The 19,611-nt window shown below is 33.1% G+C and overlaps 2 protein-coding genes across 4 annotated transcripts in view; both read right to left on the bottom strand.

The window, feature by feature from the left end:
• Positions 1-416: 416 nt before the first annotated feature.
• On the bottom strand, positions 417-7,724 carry LOC114941810 (uncharacterized). Of its 2 annotated transcripts, XM_029316958.2 has the most exons (10): positions 7,459-7,724; positions 6,646-6,711; positions 5,463-5,630; positions 5,065-5,224; positions 4,641-4,712; positions 4,376-4,492; positions 3,982-4,086; positions 2,954-3,211; positions 2,712-2,807; positions 420-2,629 (listed from the first exon to the last, which is right to left on the bottom strand). In XM_029316958.2, exons 1-10 carry the CDS (start codon positions 7,536-7,538, stop codon positions 2,519-2,521), a joined length of 1,233 nt encoding a protein of 410 aa, XP_029172791.1. In that variant the 5' UTR covers positions 7,539-7,724; the 3' UTR covers positions 420-2,518. The 2 variants fall into 2 exon arrangements, with proteins under 2 accessions (XP_029172797.1, XP_029172791.1); XM_029316964.2 differs by lacking the exon at positions 3,982-4,086 and having other exon boundaries at positions 417-2,629.
• A 2,154-nt stretch (positions 7,725-9,878) lies between these two features.
• The window catches only part of alpha-Catr (alpha-catenin related), a 63,058-nt gene continuing 53,325 nt past the window's right edge, over positions 9,879-19,611 (bottom strand). The window contains exon 11 of one of the 2 annotated variants that reach the window (XM_029314812.2): positions 9,879-19,610. In XM_029314812.2, coding sequence (XP_029170645.1) covers positions 19,458-19,610 — 153 coding nt within the window. In that variant the 3' untranslated portion in view covers positions 9,879-19,457. The remainder of the gene's footprint in view (position 19,611) is intronic. The other variant, XR_003821411.2, reaches the window with a different exon arrangement.

Raw genomic sequence — 19,611 nt, 5'->3', positions numbered from 1 at the left:
TTTAATTATTTAATATATATAAATGTTATTTTTCACATGTACATATATATCTAAAAAGTATGCACATAAATATGTTTAATATTAAAGTCTTGATGAAAGATATATTATTTATATAATACTATATTAAAAATTACTTTATATAAAAATTGTTGATAGATACAGAGAAATGTATATTGCTTCATGAGTGAAAAAGGGGAAAATTAAGATTTGCTCAGTTTTGACAATATAAAATTAAAGATTTTTTTTTATATTATCAGAATATAATTTCAGAATGTAAATTCAAAATGGACTTTATAATTTTCCACAAAAAGGATAGACTGTTTGTAAAAATTAGGAAACAAAAAATAAAAAATTATTTTTGAAATTGAGCATACATATGGGTTTAATATTTCAATCGAAGCAGACATTTTTACATAAAATTAGATCTGAAATTAAATTAAGAATTAGATATAGATAAGTAGAGCATGGAGATACAATTTTTCATTTTTTAAATAATTTAACAAGTTGTTTATGTGATGTATATAGAGAACATTAACAAGAGTAACAATTCAAAGTTGATTTTGTATAACACAATGATGCAAGTTATAATGTATCACCTTTTGTTCTATAATTCAAAAATGTGTTAGTCTTTCTTTATATAACGTTTAAATAATATATTTATAATAATATATTTATAATTATATTAAAAGTAAATATGATATATGTATATCAGTTGTAAAATAATGTAAGAGTGGACGGTCCTGAATAATAAAATCATTGTTTTACATTGTTATAAAACATCTTAATACTAAATTACTAATATCATATTGTTAGCTTCATTGATTGGAACAGTAGCAGATTAAATTATCTTGTTTTCTTTCTGTATTTTTGTAAGCTAGTAAATAATGTAAGGGTCTGTCTCAAAAAATATGCCCTATACTTGCGTTTGTCAGTCTAAAGTTATAATAAATGTTCTTATAATTATCTTACCCTTGTTTTTTGTTCATTATTCTATTGTCTTTTTAAGTACAATCTTCCATAATTTTATATATATGATAATACAATCTTTTTTCTCTTTGTAATATTGTTAAAACAACAATTTAAAACCATATTAATTGTATATCTCTAATCAAATAAAGTTAAGATACCATAGAATATATATATAATAATACTATAGAAATGGATTTCTTGTTTAAGTATATACATATTTTTAAGTATTAATATATGCAAATGAGGTTTTGATAACAGATGTGTGAATAATATACATTTAAAGCTTTTCATAGAATATCCTTTGTATACGAAATCGCTTTCTACATATATACATACGCTCATCACACATATTTTAGTGTAAAAATTATTACACTTTTTAAACATTAATCTTCCAAGATTATTGATTTAACAATCTTTTTAGGCAAATAATTTAATTTCAATAATTTTCTTCAATAAAAACATCAAACATTATTCTTTGCTTAGAAAATATTTAATATTTGTAATTTATCTTTTTGATTCTATATTTTATATATACACAAGATAAAACTATTTAAATTTGTAAATATAAATTGCTCATGTTAACAAATTGAATAAAATTGTGAAAAAATAACAGTTAAGTAAAATTATTCATAAATCAATCATCAGATTTACGACATTTGAAATCGAAGATTTCATTAGTTTCGATTTTAAAACATTTCTTATTAATAGAAATGGCAATTACAACTTCTTGTTAAATGTATGTATGCATAATATACAAAGATAATTACATTTGTCTCTTCATACCTTGCAGAAATATCACAATCATATATAAATTTTACATATACTTTTTTCCACTGACCAATAGTATGATGAGACTAATCTTGTAATCATAAATTTTTTATCAATTACTAACTAAAATTTATCTCATTTTTTCCTTTTATTTCAGAAATATTATTTCTATTTATATTCATAAGAGAGCTTGATTTTAGGACAGAGAGATTATAATTCATTAAATTTTCGATCCAACTTACAAATTGTAGGTCCACGTTCCTTTTGCTGATTGAATATAACGAAGCGGTGTAATTGTATTTCTAATATCCGGATTTTTTGATCTTCTCACACACTCTTGACTTAAAACTCTGCATCCTTGGTTTAAAATGACATTATTGTAACCACCACGAGGAATGCTGTCACTGCTCGCTACGCGTCTTACATCATTGCTCTTTTTTTCTTTCGACGATAAATTATCTAATGCAGAGTCTCTAATTTTATGAACAGATTGATTATTTTCGAGTAACTTTGGATTTGGGTCGATTGATACTGTTTTCGAATTGTTTGTTGAGCAAATTTTTTCGGCATATTTACGTCGAACCTGACATTTATCATTATTTTCTTCCAACTGACGATCAATATGTTTGTCATTGTTGTAATTCTCATCATTATCAGTATATTGGTTAGTTATCGTAGAATCAAGCGAGTCGGAGAATTCTGGGCTCGGAGCAGAAGACATGTTGCCGATTTGGGAAAAAGTAACCGTCCCCTGTGGATTTTGGGGACGGTGTCAGAAACATCATTCTTCTAATTCGTCCATTCGATTTCTAACAGCCATTTCTACCACTTCTAAGCTAGGATAATCCAACTCCTTGACCAGACACAGCACAGCAGATAATATATTTGAATTCTAAATAGAAAAATATATATTATAAATATGTAAAATTTCATAACATATGTACTTTAATTTAAAACAACGATATAAAGCATACCCTCGTTACTGGCCGCCTGTGATAATGAAATTGTGTTCTGCATTTCTCTTTTTCTGAGTGTCTTACCCAACCTGGTGGTACTTGACCTGTATCTTCCTGCAAATATTAAATAAAAATAAAACGTTAATTTTAAGGAAACTTTTAAATACAATATTTTATCTTACAATAACTATATATTTAGTTGTTATATTTGCATTGAATTTAATGTATGATGAAAAAATAATATATAGTTTATTTGTTACCCTTTCATTATGATAAACAGCCATTTTTCTTGCTTGTGGCATTGGAGGTTGCGATGAGTCCTCGTATTCTCCTCGTGTTCTCTCATCATAGCTGTAATTATTACGTCTATCATCTGCAAGTTCATTGACAGTATACTGTGCACGCTGTGATGTTGGTGTATAGATACGTTGAGATACTTCGTTTCCACCATACTCGGAGTAAGCTCGCCTTTCATCATCCCCATTATGTCGTTGTACTACCGGTCTGTCATCATAATCCTAAAACATTGTTTTCTATAAGTATAAACAATGCTATATGTAAATTGTATTCAAGAGAAAATTGGTTTTAAATTCATAAAAATTTCATCACATTATTGGAATAAAATATTAGCAGATAAGAAAGACTATATTTTCTATTTGTCCTGAATATATATATATATATAATAACATCATATAAATGTAATACTAAAGTGTAATAGTTTAGCCGCAAAATCGTTAATCCAAACAACCATTTTCCAAATATTTAAAGTTTATTATGTCTTATTTGATAAAATTATTCATATTCTACTTATGATATAATTACAACAAATTAATATACTATAAATGAGTTTTAATCTAATTCTATTTTTTAAAACATTGAATATTTAGGACAAATGTACAAGTCTTTTGAATTTGATTAGTTAATTAGTATTATAATATTAGTTATCTATTTTATTGAAGCCATATGCAAGGATATGATATGATTAGATGACAACAATAAAAAGACAGTTACAAAATTATTTGACATTATATATTCCCCAGAGCCATACAAAGTCATATGTAGCCAAAAAATTTTTATGCATGTCAATGTCAGATTTTATTTAATCAATGTTAATAATGTCAGTATTTATTAATGACAGTGCTACTGATATATTCTAAATTGTTGTAGATATAAATATGAATAATGATAACTGCAATCATAAATATCATGTACTTGACCATTAAGTTTTTTTGAAAAACTAATAACTACTACTTTGCATCGAGACAATGTGCGATTATAGCGAATGTACCTTGGATATTTCAAGAGTGTTAGTAGCCACAGTCTCATTGTTGCTGCGTGACTCTGTACACATAGTGTCATCTTTGCTCTGATTCTTTGATTGTCCATTTTGTAGCTGTTAGTCAATAATCAGGCAATGACATAGACTTTAAAAGATATAGCGTTTGAATTGCTCTTTTTTGATTCTAATTAATTATTACAATCAATGATAATATCAAGTAAATGAATCAACTACTTTTTGCTACAGTATAATACATGAAAATATTAGAAACTGGATTACGACTATAAAAAAACTTCCCAAAATCATAATTATACTTTCTGTTAATAAGTAGTTGTTCTTGAAAATGATAATTGAAAGGGATATTATTTCTATTCCTATTATATGAACGATATGCATGACTGACCTCATATGCATATTGATTATTTTGTGAGTAATGATGGGACGATGACGCATTATAATTTGCGTTTCTTCTATCAGGGTCATATTCTTCATGAGTATGTTGTGTTTCGTCAAAACTTCTCTGAAAAAATAATTCTACATATGTATATTATTTTATTTTAACACAATAATTATATAACAAACATTTTGTTATCAAATTATCCACTTTATTGAATGATGAGAAGGAAAATCAGAAAAGAAATGCGTTAATATAGTGTTTATAACATTACCTGATCACTAGAAGAACTGTATCTCCTAGGTCGTTCCAATTCAATTTCTTCAATGTATTCAATAGTAATATCCTAATTTAGTATAAATGTCATTTAGCATTTTGCGATGATTGTTAAAAGTACATTTAAGATACATGTAATGCATTTAAAATGAATTTTATTGATTTTATATAATTTGCAATTTATGTAAATTTTAATAACTTAAATTATTATGGTTAAATATGCAGCTATTAATTTTAAAATGTAAAGCTTACAAAAAATATTGTAAATAATTGATAAAATAATAAATATTAAATGCATAAAGTGCATTAAATATGAAAATATAGTTTAGCATTTTACCATTCACCAATTTTTTTTTGTTATTACAATATTATAAAATGTTTCTAAAAAAAAAAAAGTAAAAAAAGAAAGAGTTTGTTCTTACTTCTGGAGTTACTGCATCTGATTGTGGAGAAGCATCCATTTCAAGAGGATGTATTAAAGGTTGACCTATTGTCATCGCAGTTTGCACTTCTTCTTCTGATACTACTTTGTCATCTAATTTTTCCAGATTTGGCAAAGCTCGCAGTACAGCTAATCGATATCTGTCAAAATAAAGATTCGGAAATTTTATTTAGAATAATTTATTGGAATAATAGCTGATTCGTAATTGACTGGTGTCAGAATCAAATATCGATTCCAGTCCTCTTAGGAGATTAGTGGGCTTTCTCCCACACAAATAAGCATTGTATAATTAATTAATTAAAAGTTAATTATACATAGATTATATACAATATACATGCAGAAGTATTTCTTAAAAAAAGATGTTATATTAAATATTACCCTTCTTTCTCTGCACATGGATTTTCACCGAGCCACAAATTTCGTAATCTAGGCAATTCTTGGAGGTAACAAACTTCATTCAAATCTTTGATGTTGTTTCTTCGTATAAATAAATCCTGAAGTCTGCGGCAATATTGAAAATCAGCAAGAGTGCTAATGTTATTTATACTGAAAATAAGAAAAATATATTTTGAATTATTATTTTCAGATTATATAAAACTTTATTTTAAACAATGCAAAATACTAACATTAGTAATATCTCTTTGTAACAATTCACACATATAATATTTATAATTTTTCAAGTTTATGTGTATATTTTGACATAGCAAAGTTTATAAAACTTCTTTATCAACCAATTTTTATTTTATACAGATCATATGTAATATTTAGCATAAATATGTAAATTAATCAAGTTTCTTGGTATAAAAAAACTATATTGGTATATGTTTACATGCCCCTTTCATTTTTAATGTTATATAAAAAAGAAATAATGATTCTTTTTATCAAAAGTACTTCTTGCAATTATGATAATTCAGATTGATAAAAATGTAAGTAAAACAGCTTCTTTATAAAAATTAATGAAATAGTATTAGAATTTATTAGAAAGTTGTGCAGTGTTTCCACACAATATATATTTTTTCAAAAATACATTTTCATAAAAAAGGAAGATGTATACATATTTATTTTTCTCTTTTTTGTTTAAATTAATTTTGATTGCACTTTCAAAACTAACTTTATAGCATATCCTCTGTAATAATGTATTTACTGTCTTATAAATAAAAAAAAAATAGCTTTTCTCTCTCAGACAGATCTTCATATCTTTATATACATTTGTGTTTTTAAATGACTCAGATGAATCACAATGAATTCAAAGCACGTGTGGGCAGAACAACTTTTGAGATTGTAGGTTGTGACCATGAGTTTAATACAATCATGTCCAAAGTAGGAATACGTTACAGCTTCTATGTTTTCGTAAGATAAAAAATAGCTTAGATCGCAATGATCAAACAGAATAATTTCAATCCTGTGTAATAGATTACTTGCTAATAAACGTAAAAAATTATGCTCTTAATTCAAAGAGCTACATGTGCTAATATTATAATAAATCAAATTTATAGATGTCACATTTTTTCTCCAATAATGATAATTATTTATATTATAATTTTAACGTGTTTTAACTTACCTTAATGACAAAACCTCTACATTTATCATCTTTCTTAGAATGCTAACATCTGTTAATTCTGTTCCCCTGTACAAAGAAAATATATACATTGATACAACAGACTAGAAATTATATTGTTACAACATATATATATATATATATGTGTGTGTATATATATATATATATATATATATATATATGTGTGTGTGTGTGTGTGTGTGTGTGTGTGTGTGTATATATATGTGTGTGTGTATATATATATATATATGTGTGTATATATATATATATATATATATATATTTATTATGCAGATTGGCTCCAAAATAGAAGCTCAAACTTTATATGTACATTTTATTCATTATGATGAAAAAGAAAACAGATAAAACATAGATTAAAAAAACTTTCTTTTTCGAATTATAAATACTTCTTGTCATAATGTATTTATTTCTATAAAAGTGATCCTAAAATATATATTTCTCCTTATACATTCGAGCGTGTGAAAACTAGTCTAGCCACTAGAATCTGCGAATTTTTTTTCGCCTGTTCTTTCACGTGTCTCAGGGGGGAAATAGTAATTAGTCGCGCTCGGCTGATCATATCATATATAATCCTCTTTTTTTCTCACAAAGTACAGTACGTAGTAGGCGTACGAGGGAATTTGATAAGCCCGTTTTTACGATTTCGTTCGCACGGGTGAGTGCGAACGCATTAATCGCTCGAGAGACGAAGCGGCCGAGTCGTCGCGAATTAATTCGCGACGGAGGTTATACCGTTAAAAAGCGACGCACGCACACACACAGACACACACCGACGTAAATACTATACATTACTCACCAGCAATTGAGCTTCTTCACGGCGGAGAAGTCCGACACTCGCGTGCGAGCCACGACCATCTCTTCGGTCAATTTCACCATCGTGTCATTCACGTCTCGTTAAGCGATGGGGAAAAAAAAATACGACGACGATCCGAGAAACTCCGATGACAGGTAATTCACACAGATCACAGCAAATTTTCCTAAGTAACACGCCGGATACGAAAGGCACCTAACCGATCGCCATGATGCCTCACCGTCGACTAGTCTGCGAAGTAGGCTGCGAATGCTTTCACTGATTCCTCTTGCTTCTGCTCATGCGCGCTACGAAGTGCGCCGAGTACGGTCGAGCGTATTATATTTATGGGTGTGTGCGTATGTGCGTTCATATGGAGACCGCGCTGTTTCTCTCCATAATATTTATGGAACATATAACTCTTTGTTTATATAATCCACTTGCACGGTGTTTGTGCGAGGAATAAAAGGAATCGGAAGAAAGAGTTGCGTGTCAAGAGGTATTTTCATTAGCTTTTTACATATATCTGCATATTTTTAATTACATATATATATATATCTGCATATTTTGTAGACTCATCACACACATAAGGTAATAAAATAATACATATATGTAATTGTGCCTTATTGTTATTAATTTGTTATATTTTCTTGCAATAATATATTTATTATATATATATATATATATATATATATATATATATATATTTTTTTTATTAATTAATTACGTAAATAAATAATATAAAGTAATTGTGCATATATATACATATTTTTAGAAGTGAAAGTTCATTGACGCTATATTTGAAAGATCTCGGTTTCTGCATATTTAATTTTAATCATTTATCAAGAGCAATGCGCAAAAAAATTCGGTAAATTATATTGCATTTTAAGGAATTAATTGGCGTAACACACAACGTAACTTTTTATTACGTGTATAATATATTTTTTCATGCAAAATATCTGTAACAAAATAATATTGAAGATGGAAATTAGTTTATTTTTTTTTAATGATTTTGATTGGTTGAATCCAGCTAGGGAAAAAGTCTGTGATTGGTTAATAAAATTATATCCGATGTTTCCGTAAACGTCAAGTGCAGCACTTCATGGGCACAATTATTTTTCGATCACTCCGCAATTAGCGCTGATATCGGTTCGACATGCGCATGCGCCAAAAGTGTCACTCTCGCGCCTTTTCTTCGCGCCTTTTTATATCGCGCGGTTGAGCGGTTGTGGTCGTTTCGGTCGATCGTGGATCCTGATTTTCTCGCGGCTTTTTCCTGCCGAAAGTGAGTATCGCGAGTGTCGAGATATCGGGAATATCGAAATTAATATCGTATTCTTTCGTAGTGATAATTTCACAGTCGCAAGAACGGAGAAATCGACAATATATATATAATCGCAGTGATTTCGAATTTCGTCGCCATGGTGAGTTATTTGCATTTTTGAGGAATTAATTGGCGTAACTTTGTATTACGTATATACAATATATTTTTCATGCAAATGTTTCGATTTCTAACGAATTAATATTAAAGACGGAAATATTAGTCTCATGAAAGTTGGTTATGAAATAATTCGCTCTAGAAAAAAAGGATAGATATATTCCATTCGATATTATTCAGTTCATCTTCTTTTTTTTGGCTGCTTGAGCTTGGCTCATACACCATTGATTAGTTTGTTGACATGCAAAAAACTGTGATGAAAGGCATGGAGCATTTATATATAGATCATGATTATTATACTTATATTCAGTTGAATTGATTTGGTCGAAGAAAAAAAGTACCCTCGAGCGCCAAGTGCAGCGCTTCGTGCACAAAGATATGTAGCTTACTTCATAAACATAATTCGTTTTCGATCGCTCCGCGATTAGCGCTGATGTCGCGTCGACACGCGCATGCGCCGTAAGCGTGTCGCTCCCGCGCCTTTTCTTCGCGCCTCTCTATACTGCGCGGTCGTGATCGTCTCGGTCGATTGTAGATCCTGATTTTCTCGCGTCTTTTTCCCGCCGAAAGTGAATTCCGAGTACAGAACGAGTGTCGGGCGTATATGAGGTAATATCGGGTGAGTGTTGCATTCTTTTCTAGTAGTAATTTTGTAGTCGCGAGAGCATCTTTTCCCAAGAACGCGGAAACCGACGATATAACCCTGATTTCAAATTTCGTTACCATGTTGATCATAGTAATCCTTTTTTACAGATTCATCATCACGATGTAATAACAAAAGTTGCAACTGTGCCACGTTCTTTTTTCTCGAAAGTGAATTGGGAGTGCCGAATTAATTAATATCGCGTATATTTATAAAAGACATTGACTCGCAAAGAGGAGAGAGACAGCAGCACTTTTTTCTCGACGAAACGATCCATCTGGAGCAGATATGCATGAAAGATCAACATATCGGTGAGTGAGCAGCAACACAATTATTTTGACACGCTTCGAGTACAATAGTTTATTTTCATGTTGTCTTCAGAGCTTCCAAATACATACAATATACTCGATATATAATGATTCAATAATGTCATTAAATACGAAGTACGAAATCTATCTAAATGCTAAATTGTTCGCTAGATCGGTACTGTTTGTTTCGTCTTTCGTTATAAATGAAACGCTCGATATCGATCAATTATTGACAATTATAATATATGTATATATATATATATATTTATGTATATGTAGGTAGGTAAGCGTTTTGTTCTTCAATTTTTGTCGTAACACTGCGAAGCATCTGAACCTACCTTTATGTGTGTGAGATAAATCGCGGATACCGAAATACACACATTTTCATAGAAATTATCTGCCGCTGCTGATGCACCGCGTTTATGCACGTGCACGTGCGCGGCTAAAGTCGCATTTAAGAAAGTTCGTAGAAACGTCAAGCACACACACACATATATTGATGGGAAGACCGCGTAAGTATCTCTTACCAAAGTTTTCATCGCACTCGGATGCGTTCGCGGACAATGCGATTGTATTTTTTTCGGAGCGTATAATTGAGCGCGAATCAGAGAATTCTTCGATTCTTAGATTAATCCAAAATAAAAAAAAAATTTCTCCACCAAGAGAGACTCGGTAAAATCATAAATATAATTTGCCAATAATTGTGTATACGGATATAAATAAATTATCAAATAAATCAATATAGTTTATATCGAATACATTATATAATATATGCTACCGTTAATTTTTTATGCCGATAATCTAGATATTATATATTCTCTCTACCGTGCAATTTTTGATAATGAAGTATTATTTTGATTGTTTGACGTCGCTTTGCCCGCGAATGCGTTATTTAGCAACGAATGTGCGCGAAATAATATATTACACTTTATTAATGAATCTGCCTATATGTATATCCGATGTAATCCGAAATATTGTGCGACCTGGCCGTTTGGCACTCATGACGATTGTACAATGATGATAAAGGTAAGGAAATCTAGGAGTCGTCTGCAGCTATGCTTTTTCCTCGTATTTGTTAAAATTTTCGTATAAGAATGTTTGTGTGTGCTCGTACAAGGATGCGTGTATAAGAGTCGGAAATTACGTCGGAGCTTACGATTTAGAGATGGATCCAGACGCGTACAACATCGGAAGAATATATGTATAAATTATAATTAGGAATCTCTCCTATATTTTTGGGTGGGTGAATGATATTTGATATTCGTCTCGACAGATATCAACAGATAGAAGACATGCAGATATGTATCGTACTGTATTTTGAGTAGCTTCTTTTCGGACAGGGGTGATAGTCGGAATAATTTTCCTCGGGATCGATATAATCTTTTTCTTTCTTTAATAAATGCGAGAGAAAAGCGAGAGAAATTCAAAATTTATATAGTAGAGGAAAATATATATATCGCACGTTAATTATTAGCAGAGATAATATTTTGCAATATTTTTGTAAATTCAGGGGAGTTAAAAAATTTATTTTTTTTTCCATTTTTGCATTAAAATTAAATATTTTTTTGGATTATTTAACCGGAAGCAATAGAATTAAGTGTATTTCATATTTAATAACTTTTAAGAATTTTGCTAAATGAGGTTTATTTTAGAATCGAAAAAAAGGAACTTTTAGAATCGGTCAACGTCTAAGATTATAATCGATAAGTAACGGAATTTTTTTCCAATTTATATTGCAATCGATTATGTTTATGGTTATATTCCTAGAAGTTAAACACACGCGCGGTCGTAAAAATGTCATTTATTGCGATGCAAATTTATCCCGCTGACACGATAATTCTGTTCTTTAATTACCGTTGACGATTTTCTCGATTAATCCATTTCAATTAACGCGTGTGTTCCAGGATTCTCTCTCAGTTCTCTAGGTACGCTACTCTCATAAAATATATATGACACCATTATTACGCATGAGAGCATCGTCTATTGTATGTCTAATAAACCTTGATAAATTTTAATATACACTAGCATATGTGATACATGATATCTTATTACTCGATCAAAATTCTTTTCGATAGTATCAGTCGTGATGATTTAGCCGTTTTAATCTATCCACCCCCTTAATCGTGATTCCATTCTTCTCGAGGCTGTAGCCTCGCGCGATATATAGACTAGGACACTTTGTTAAATATGTATATAAATTCATATCAAGAGATTTCTGTATTTTTTGTCTCGTTCATTGAAAAATCATCTAAATGTAAGTTTCTCGAAATGGAAGATTTGTTCTCGCGCGCGACGTTGAAAATAACGACGAGGCGCCTTTTTCTTTTCTTTTTTACTTGAAGGAAAAAGTCCGCGGTATCATACACATCGCTGCACTCGACCAAAAAGATTAGTTGCATCAAGGTTATCCAAGTACACCGCACGATACCTGTCGATGCCGTGAGAAAGCGCGTTTTCCACTTTTCACACATGCTTGCTTATCGAATAGATATCTTTGAATTTGGTATTGTTTTCCATCGGAATTATTTGCGGTGAAACGAAAACGCAACATGATGTTTGCGTGTAATTTTTATATCGTTACATTACTATAATAATATATTATTATTTTTAATACAATATAAAATAATGTATTTTTTAAATATAATATGAAATATAATTTTTTAAAAATATTAGTAGCGAATTATGAGTTCGCATATGTAAATAATAAATTTAGAAAAATCGGATTTCCAGAAAATTTTTTCCTCTCTTTCATATTTATATCCATTTTTCCCATCGAACCGAGATACCTATGAAATGAGCGATTATTTAACGTCTCGTCGTCATTAACATCTCGTCGCAGCTGCGCGCTACCATATATTATATAATTATATGTGTATTAATTGATTTCATACGTTCAAATTACGAAATAGACATTGAATATGAAAGAATATTTGGCTTGAAAAAATCGAAGAGAGATTACAGTTTTATATATTAGCTGTAGTCTACGGGGAAAGATCGATAGCGACGTACGTTTAAATCGCATTGAATTGACCATCTAGTGGATAATAGATTATCACGAGTATCGAGAGTGTGATGGATTGTTTTGTTTTTTCTATAAAGTATTGTATCTGAATTGTATACGTAAATTTTTTAATTACGCGCGATCGTATTAGTGTCGATTAATCGCGTATGTGTGTAGCCACGATAGTAAAATATATATATATAGTGCGACTTTGAATCTTATTTTCTTTGACAATAATTTGCACTGGCCTTGCACTTTATTATACTTCTCCGTCAAAGGTTTGGACTTTGAATGTCCCCATATGTGATTTTACACATTTCGCATTTTTTATAGTAATTTATTTTTTATTTTTTAATAGTAGTACGATTGTGTGTCTGGCGTCTTTAGGAAAATATTAAATTACTATAAGCTCATGTCGATACATTTTTCATTTAATGAGGTCACCGATTCGCTACTGAGACGCGACACGTCGGTATATAAAAAATAAAACAAAATAAAATAAAATAAAATAAAAAGAACAATCGAACGTATATATCGAAGAAAGTGATTCTCATTCATCATATTTACAGTTGTAATTCAGAAAAATAGTTATGCTGAATTACGCAGAATCCGTTTACACTTAATTAATATTCATATTCTTAGTTATTCCTAGAATGGATATGAATAGAATATGCCAATTAATTTGAAAGTTTAATCTCGAAATGACTGTGTTATTGTGTCCCGTTATCAGTAATATACGTTATCAGTAACAAAGCAAACGAAGCGGCGCTTAAGGACCGACGTGCAAGTAATTAGCTGAAATTATTGTCATTGATGTGTTGTCTAACTTATTAACGAGATTTTAATTAATGAGATGCCAAGGATGCAGTGAGCGCTGAATTTGAAAAAGTACGTCGAGGCGCACACAAGAGTACGAAGTACTTTAATCCACTAGATTGTACAAAATGGTAAAGTCACCGTTGTAAAATGTTTTCTTAAACATTTGCACGACCGTCCTACACTTACGTTTTTTCCTATTCAAATACATTTTGCAAGGCTTTGCATATATATAATATATATTACGAATTTTTACTTTTTACGTTATTAACTAATAAGACTTTGCTGACGAACGAATTACAGGTATACTTCTGTAATACGGTAATACTCGACCACAGGCACGAAATAGTCCAACCAATATAACAGTCGTTACTATCAATATTATGTATAAGTGTATCATTACGATTTGCACTATGGCTTATTAATATTAATATTATTATTAATTATCATTAATTATCATTATTAATCTTATTATTTGTAGTTATCAATATTTCTGGTGTCCAAGATCATATTATTTGCATAAAGAACCATAAGCCGAAAGTTATATTTTTTTCTATAATGTGTAGTTGCGTAAAAAAATGTTTTTGCAGACAAGAGATAGGCACTAACAGAAATAAAAATCTTTTCTCGAAAAAGTATCGCGTTAATCGTTGAAAACAGTACGCAATACGGGTTTATCATATGTGTATTTCAGCAAATATTTTTTTTTTTCGGTAAAACGTACGCGTTTGAAGAACAAAGATTCTTCTTGGTGTTATCGAATTTCTCTTTTTTATCATTTTTCTTCGCTATATGCAGGTTATTCCAAAACTATTGCACTGTTTTTGTTTAATGACGTGTACTTTAATCTTTTAACTAATTTAAAGTTGCCTCTTCTTCATAGATTTCAGAAGTCATCTTTTCTCAAGACTCTCTCAAAGTCTTGCGTCGAGAAAAGACTGATTCCAAATTGATCACAGGTAAAACAAAGTGTGACAGTTTTGGAATATCCTCGATATCTAGGGGCGCACGTGAGACGAGTATGTGCGTACGAATGCCATGAACAATTTTTTTTTGAAGAAATCTAAAGCACCTAATCTCGAAAATTGAGGTAGAATTATAGGAGAAGGTGGATTCTTGATTGACTATACAGATAATTCGAACTGCACCGCTAAAAGAAATAAATAGAGATTTTTATGACAATCAAATCTCGATAAAAAATGATCAACAGTGAGTCTTCCATTATCTGCACAGTCAAACAGGCCCGTTCTCCGTTTCAGGATCAGGGGACCAACATACACGTATAGACTATTAAGAATCCCTTTTAACACCGCGATTTTTGTTTCTAACATGTTCGCGCAAAGGTAATCGAGCGATGAGATCATGGGGGATTTCGTTTATGAGATCTCGGTCGCGATACCATATATACGCGCTCTTTTTCGCGTTTAATTTTACCTATATTCGTCAAATCAGAGAATATCACAATCTCACGCGGATGACCTTACTAATTATCTCGATGCGAAGATCAGCAATCAATCTCGGTGTCGTGTCAATCGATTTACGTGTACGAGGAGAAGGAATCGCGTTTCGCAGGAAACAATGAGAAACTCGTGACTGAACACGGGAGAAAACTAGCACGAAAGGAAGTATAATAATAATGTATCATTGTTTTCCCGCGAATGTGTTTGTACGAATGTACTGCTAATGCTAATTCCTCGTCTCTCTCGTGTGTTTATAAAGTACTCACATTGTGATAAAGTACTACCACATTGTATATTATTGCGTAGAAATTGTTCATAGGTACATATATACTTAACGATATATTTCCGTGAGCTTATTTCTTTCTTCTGCAGACAAAGCGCGATTAATTAGCGCGACAATCATCTACTCTGCGAGATAGCGGAGATCATAATTGGGTGGGCAATAATAATCATAATCGTAATAATAATAATAATCATAGAAACTCAACACTTACGATCGAACTCGCCCCCGTTTCCCCTATAGAAAATATTTTGTGCCGTTTTATACAAAAAAATTCAAACTTACCGCACTATTATTATATCTTAATAATATCCTAAGTAATTCAAAGACCGAGCGATCACGTATGATACAGAGTCTGTACAAAAGTATCGCGTCAATATATCCGTGTATTTTCACGGTTGCAATTATTTTTCTTAAATAATTGCTGGATCCGCGAGATTCCGATTCGCACATTCGTGTCCTTTAATCGCGACACAGCAACATGATCGTTAATATCACTATACTCTCTAGGAACTTGTAAGGACATCTCGGTCGATTTAAATGCGAGGTGCCGCGGTCATTTTCTAGCCATTATTTTTTTTCTTCAGACGCTTCGATAAAATTGAGTGCTAAAACGCCCAAAGAGAGGCGGTCTATTATCGACGACCTCGAATCTTGCAATTATTTGCGGTAGTTACAGTTTATGAGCACTTGTGAGTTATACACCGTATAACTCGCTGAGTTTCACAAAAAAAAGTACGTATTATTTTGGACAATAGAATAGTAATTCGGAGGATAAATTCTGGGAAAGTTCGAGAGAAATGTTAGGAAAGCGCAGGCGTTCTAGCGTTAAATCGATGATCGCGACAAATACGATGCTTTCGCATCATGAAATGATATTTTTTTTTGTGCCAACTCTGTATAATACACACACGCAGAACGGTATTTTTCTTTCGTGCACCCCTATTACGTAATGGATTACATACGTGTGTGAAATGCACGAATGGTCAACGCAAGTTTTCCTTGCGTACGCTTAACGTTGTTATATGTACAGATGTTGCCGCTTTTAACATTAATAATACTAGGTTTATCGCTAGAGAGATTATACATATATAATCGCTTATACATCGTTTTTATCTCGTTATCAGCGATGCGATTCAGTTCTCTCGCGATCAGAGTTCGACGTGCGATCAAATCATTTTTTTTTTCGAGAGAGAGAAGGCACGTAACAATGATAACATATTCCGATGTTATCATCGTCACGGGATGTCGCGATATACATATTCCGTAGTAAACCATATAGGAATATACGTTTATACGACAGATTTTTTCGCGTCTCCTGAATGAATCTTGCCGTAACGTCGTGAAGAAATCGTGAAGAAAAGTATCCCTCATTACGTAGCACCAATTTCGTCAGTTTGAAATCGTGTATTTAATTTAATCGCGAACAAACATCTCCTGGAAATTTCTTATCCGCGCGCACGAAGAGAACTCGATTGCAATTGGATTGCAATTAATCTGATTTTACTTACGCCGATTTCTATCGAGCTTTACTATTCATATATTGCTAGAAATTCATTTTGAACGCGCATGAATATTAAAAAAAAATTCGAGTTCTTCTTCGTGAGCGATTTTCAGATTCTAAGTCGTGTTCGACGAAGTATTGAACGATCTCAAAGACGATTCTCCGTGAGAAAATCGTCATTGCCGTCTCATCTCTTTTTGTGGCATCGAGAAGAAGCTTTTTTCATATAATTTGATGCGTACAATCGCAATATGCACGGAATATCGGAAATATCCGATTTGAGAACGATTCTTCGAGAGAGAAATCTTTCGCGACAACGAAAACGTCGTCAAATCGGACAGTTTCGGCGGGAATTAGGCTGATTCGCAATCTCGAGTGGTGACGGAATAATGGTGTGTCTTTGCCACAAAGTACATCCTGTACGCCCTGTTGCCGCCCCCAGGTTACCCTCGATAGACCACCTCCTGCCCCACGAGTGTCTCTTTGTCTACAATCTCTGCTCGATTAGTCGATTACAAGTATATATGTATATTTCGTTTCATAAATATTGCTGGAGTCTCTTGCCGCGATTTTTTTCACCTAAAACTTGATTCTCGGTTGCAAAGTCAATGCTTAAAGATTGTATTTTGTTTTTTTTTTGTCATCTGTAAATTCAGTAGCGTGATGCGAGAAATCTGAAGAATGACAGGTGTTTGGATGCGTTAACGAATGTGCAGGGAAAGTGTCTTTTGCACGGATGGATTCGTATACGCTTTTAGACCGACTGCCATCGTTCAAATTTCTCTAATTAGTCGATGAATTGAGTACAAACGTAAAAGAGGGGAAAGCCGTTCGTGGACTTTTCAAAAGTTTCAAACGCTGCTTTCGAGCGGAGAGCTTTTTAAGCTTTCGCACAATACGTTTCATTGTCAAAGTCTTACGCGCTACAATTATCATGCAGATGTATGCATATTTTTATGTATATATATGTATGTACGCGCAAACTATCCCTCCTGTTAACTGTATAATGTGCGATCTTGTGCGGAATCTGTTCACCGAAGTTGGCGTAACACGGAAGCCGAGGTTGATCTCGGCCAAAGTTTCGACAAAGTTTTTCACACCTAAAAAAAGGCACTGCGATCGACATTTGTTAATTATTGTCGTTGCACCAACTTCTCGATATGGAAGAACGATTTGTTTTGTGCGCAACCATATGTGTTGGCGAAAAAGTTTTTTTTTTTTCGTTTCCAGAACAATGAAATCAGCCTCCGAATGTTCGCGTTCTTTATTCACCGGAAGTGTATCGTAACAAAATTACAATTACAAACGTGTTAAATAAGCCACGCTCACTCGATTCGCAGTTCATGAATATCATATGGATTTATATTTAATTTTGTGATTGATTAAAATAACGCGTCTGAGTTACGAAATACTTGTAGAATCTGACGTTTAAAAGCAAAGAAAGGTAACGCGAAAGTGAAACACTGTTAATGACGCAGCAGCGGTGAAATGTAACGCCGCCGCGGATATTAATCGTAATCTCATTTTAAGAAACTTTTTATCGTCGAAGAGATGTAATTCGGTTACGCTAAGATGAATATAAGAATGCATTGTTCGCGCAAGCAGCTTTTGCTACGTTTCGGTATAGCGAATTTCTGGATCTCAAAGTGCGCGATCAGACGATCGGAGTATCAAAGCAAACAATTTCGCAAATCATATAGACGCGCACATTTTTCATCCGCCACTTTCGCACTCGACTCCATGTGATGCCAGCTCGGCTTTAATTCTTCGCTTTTTCCACGCCTCGGTCGCCACGCGTGGCGGAACTCGACCGTGCTAAATAAGTGTTGCCAAGCTCGTCCGCTTTCGAGTAAAAACGCGCGAGTCTGATGAGACACAAATTTTTGTTTTGTTTTGTTTTTCATTCATTATAAATCCAGAAAGTACGCGCGACATAACGAATCTAGCGAAACGTACACGTCGACACAGCTAAGCGTCCTCCTATATTGTATCTTCAAGCGATTGTCCAAGCACATCGAACCGTTGCATTAATAATTTAATAAACAGGTTTACCATTTCGTTTTCAGGTCATGAATTCACCGAGATTAATTTTCCCGATCGCGAAACGCGAGGGTGCCAGCGTGTGGCTGAGCGAGTTCCAACATTTCGGGACCAGCAACGTCTTTCTTTCGCGATCGCAAAGGCATTTTGATTTAATCCCAATCCAAAAAATCATCAATCATAGGGCGTCCAGAGGAACGCTACCAACCACTCTTCGTCCGCAGCTTCCGAATACCGTCAATACGCGCATGATGTCGCCAATAATGATATACTGGCGGCTACGAGCATATCCCGGCCAGGCGAGGCACCTCCGAATCAAATACTACGATATTCCGACACGCGGCTGACGCGGGACCTAGTTGTCGCCGGCGACGGCGACTTCCGGTCCCGCGACTTCCGGTCGACGTGTACGCGCTCCGCTGATGGGGCAGGCGAGGAGGTTCTCCCTAGAAAAGTAGAAAGGAAACCCGGGTGCGGCGAGCGTCCCCCTTGGCCCGTCGGGCCATCCCAAACTGTCAGACGGACGGGTCGCTGCCGGGGACGGAGCCCGTCTTGCTGCCGTCGGCACCAACTCCGCCACCGTCGCCGTCAGCTCCCCCACCCTCTCCGCCCCTGTACGGCGAGCCGCCGGCCCCACGCGCCGACAGACCTCGGAAATCCAGGTTGTAC

Source organism: Nylanderia fulva, unplaced genomic scaffold, assembly GCF_048542155.1.
Source record: "Nylanderia fulva isolate GAGA-0341 unplaced genomic scaffold, ASM4854215v1 Scaffold6, whole genome shotgun sequence".
In the NCBI taxonomy this organism is placed as follows: Eukaryota; Metazoa; Arthropoda; class Insecta; order Hymenoptera; family Formicidae; genus Nylanderia; species Nylanderia fulva.
This window is presented reverse-complemented; position numbering and strand designations above follow the sequence as displayed.

What these genes read in the sequence shown, in the direction of transcription:
- LOC114941810 (XM_029316958.2), bottom strand. Translation starts at nt 7,538, where the DNA reads ATGGTGAAATTGACCGAAGAGATGGTCGTGGCTCGCACGCGAGTGTCG. An exon ending in CCATGTGCAGAGAAAGAAGG is followed by an intron (nt 5,225 to 5,462) that starts GTAATATTTAAT and finishes TTATTTTGACAG; the next exon opens with ATATCGATTAGCTGTACTGC. An exon ending in CAGATGCAGTAACTCCAGAA is followed by an intron (nt 4,713 to 5,064) that starts GTAAGAACAAAC and finishes ATACTAAATTAG; the next exon opens with GATATTACTATTGAATACAT.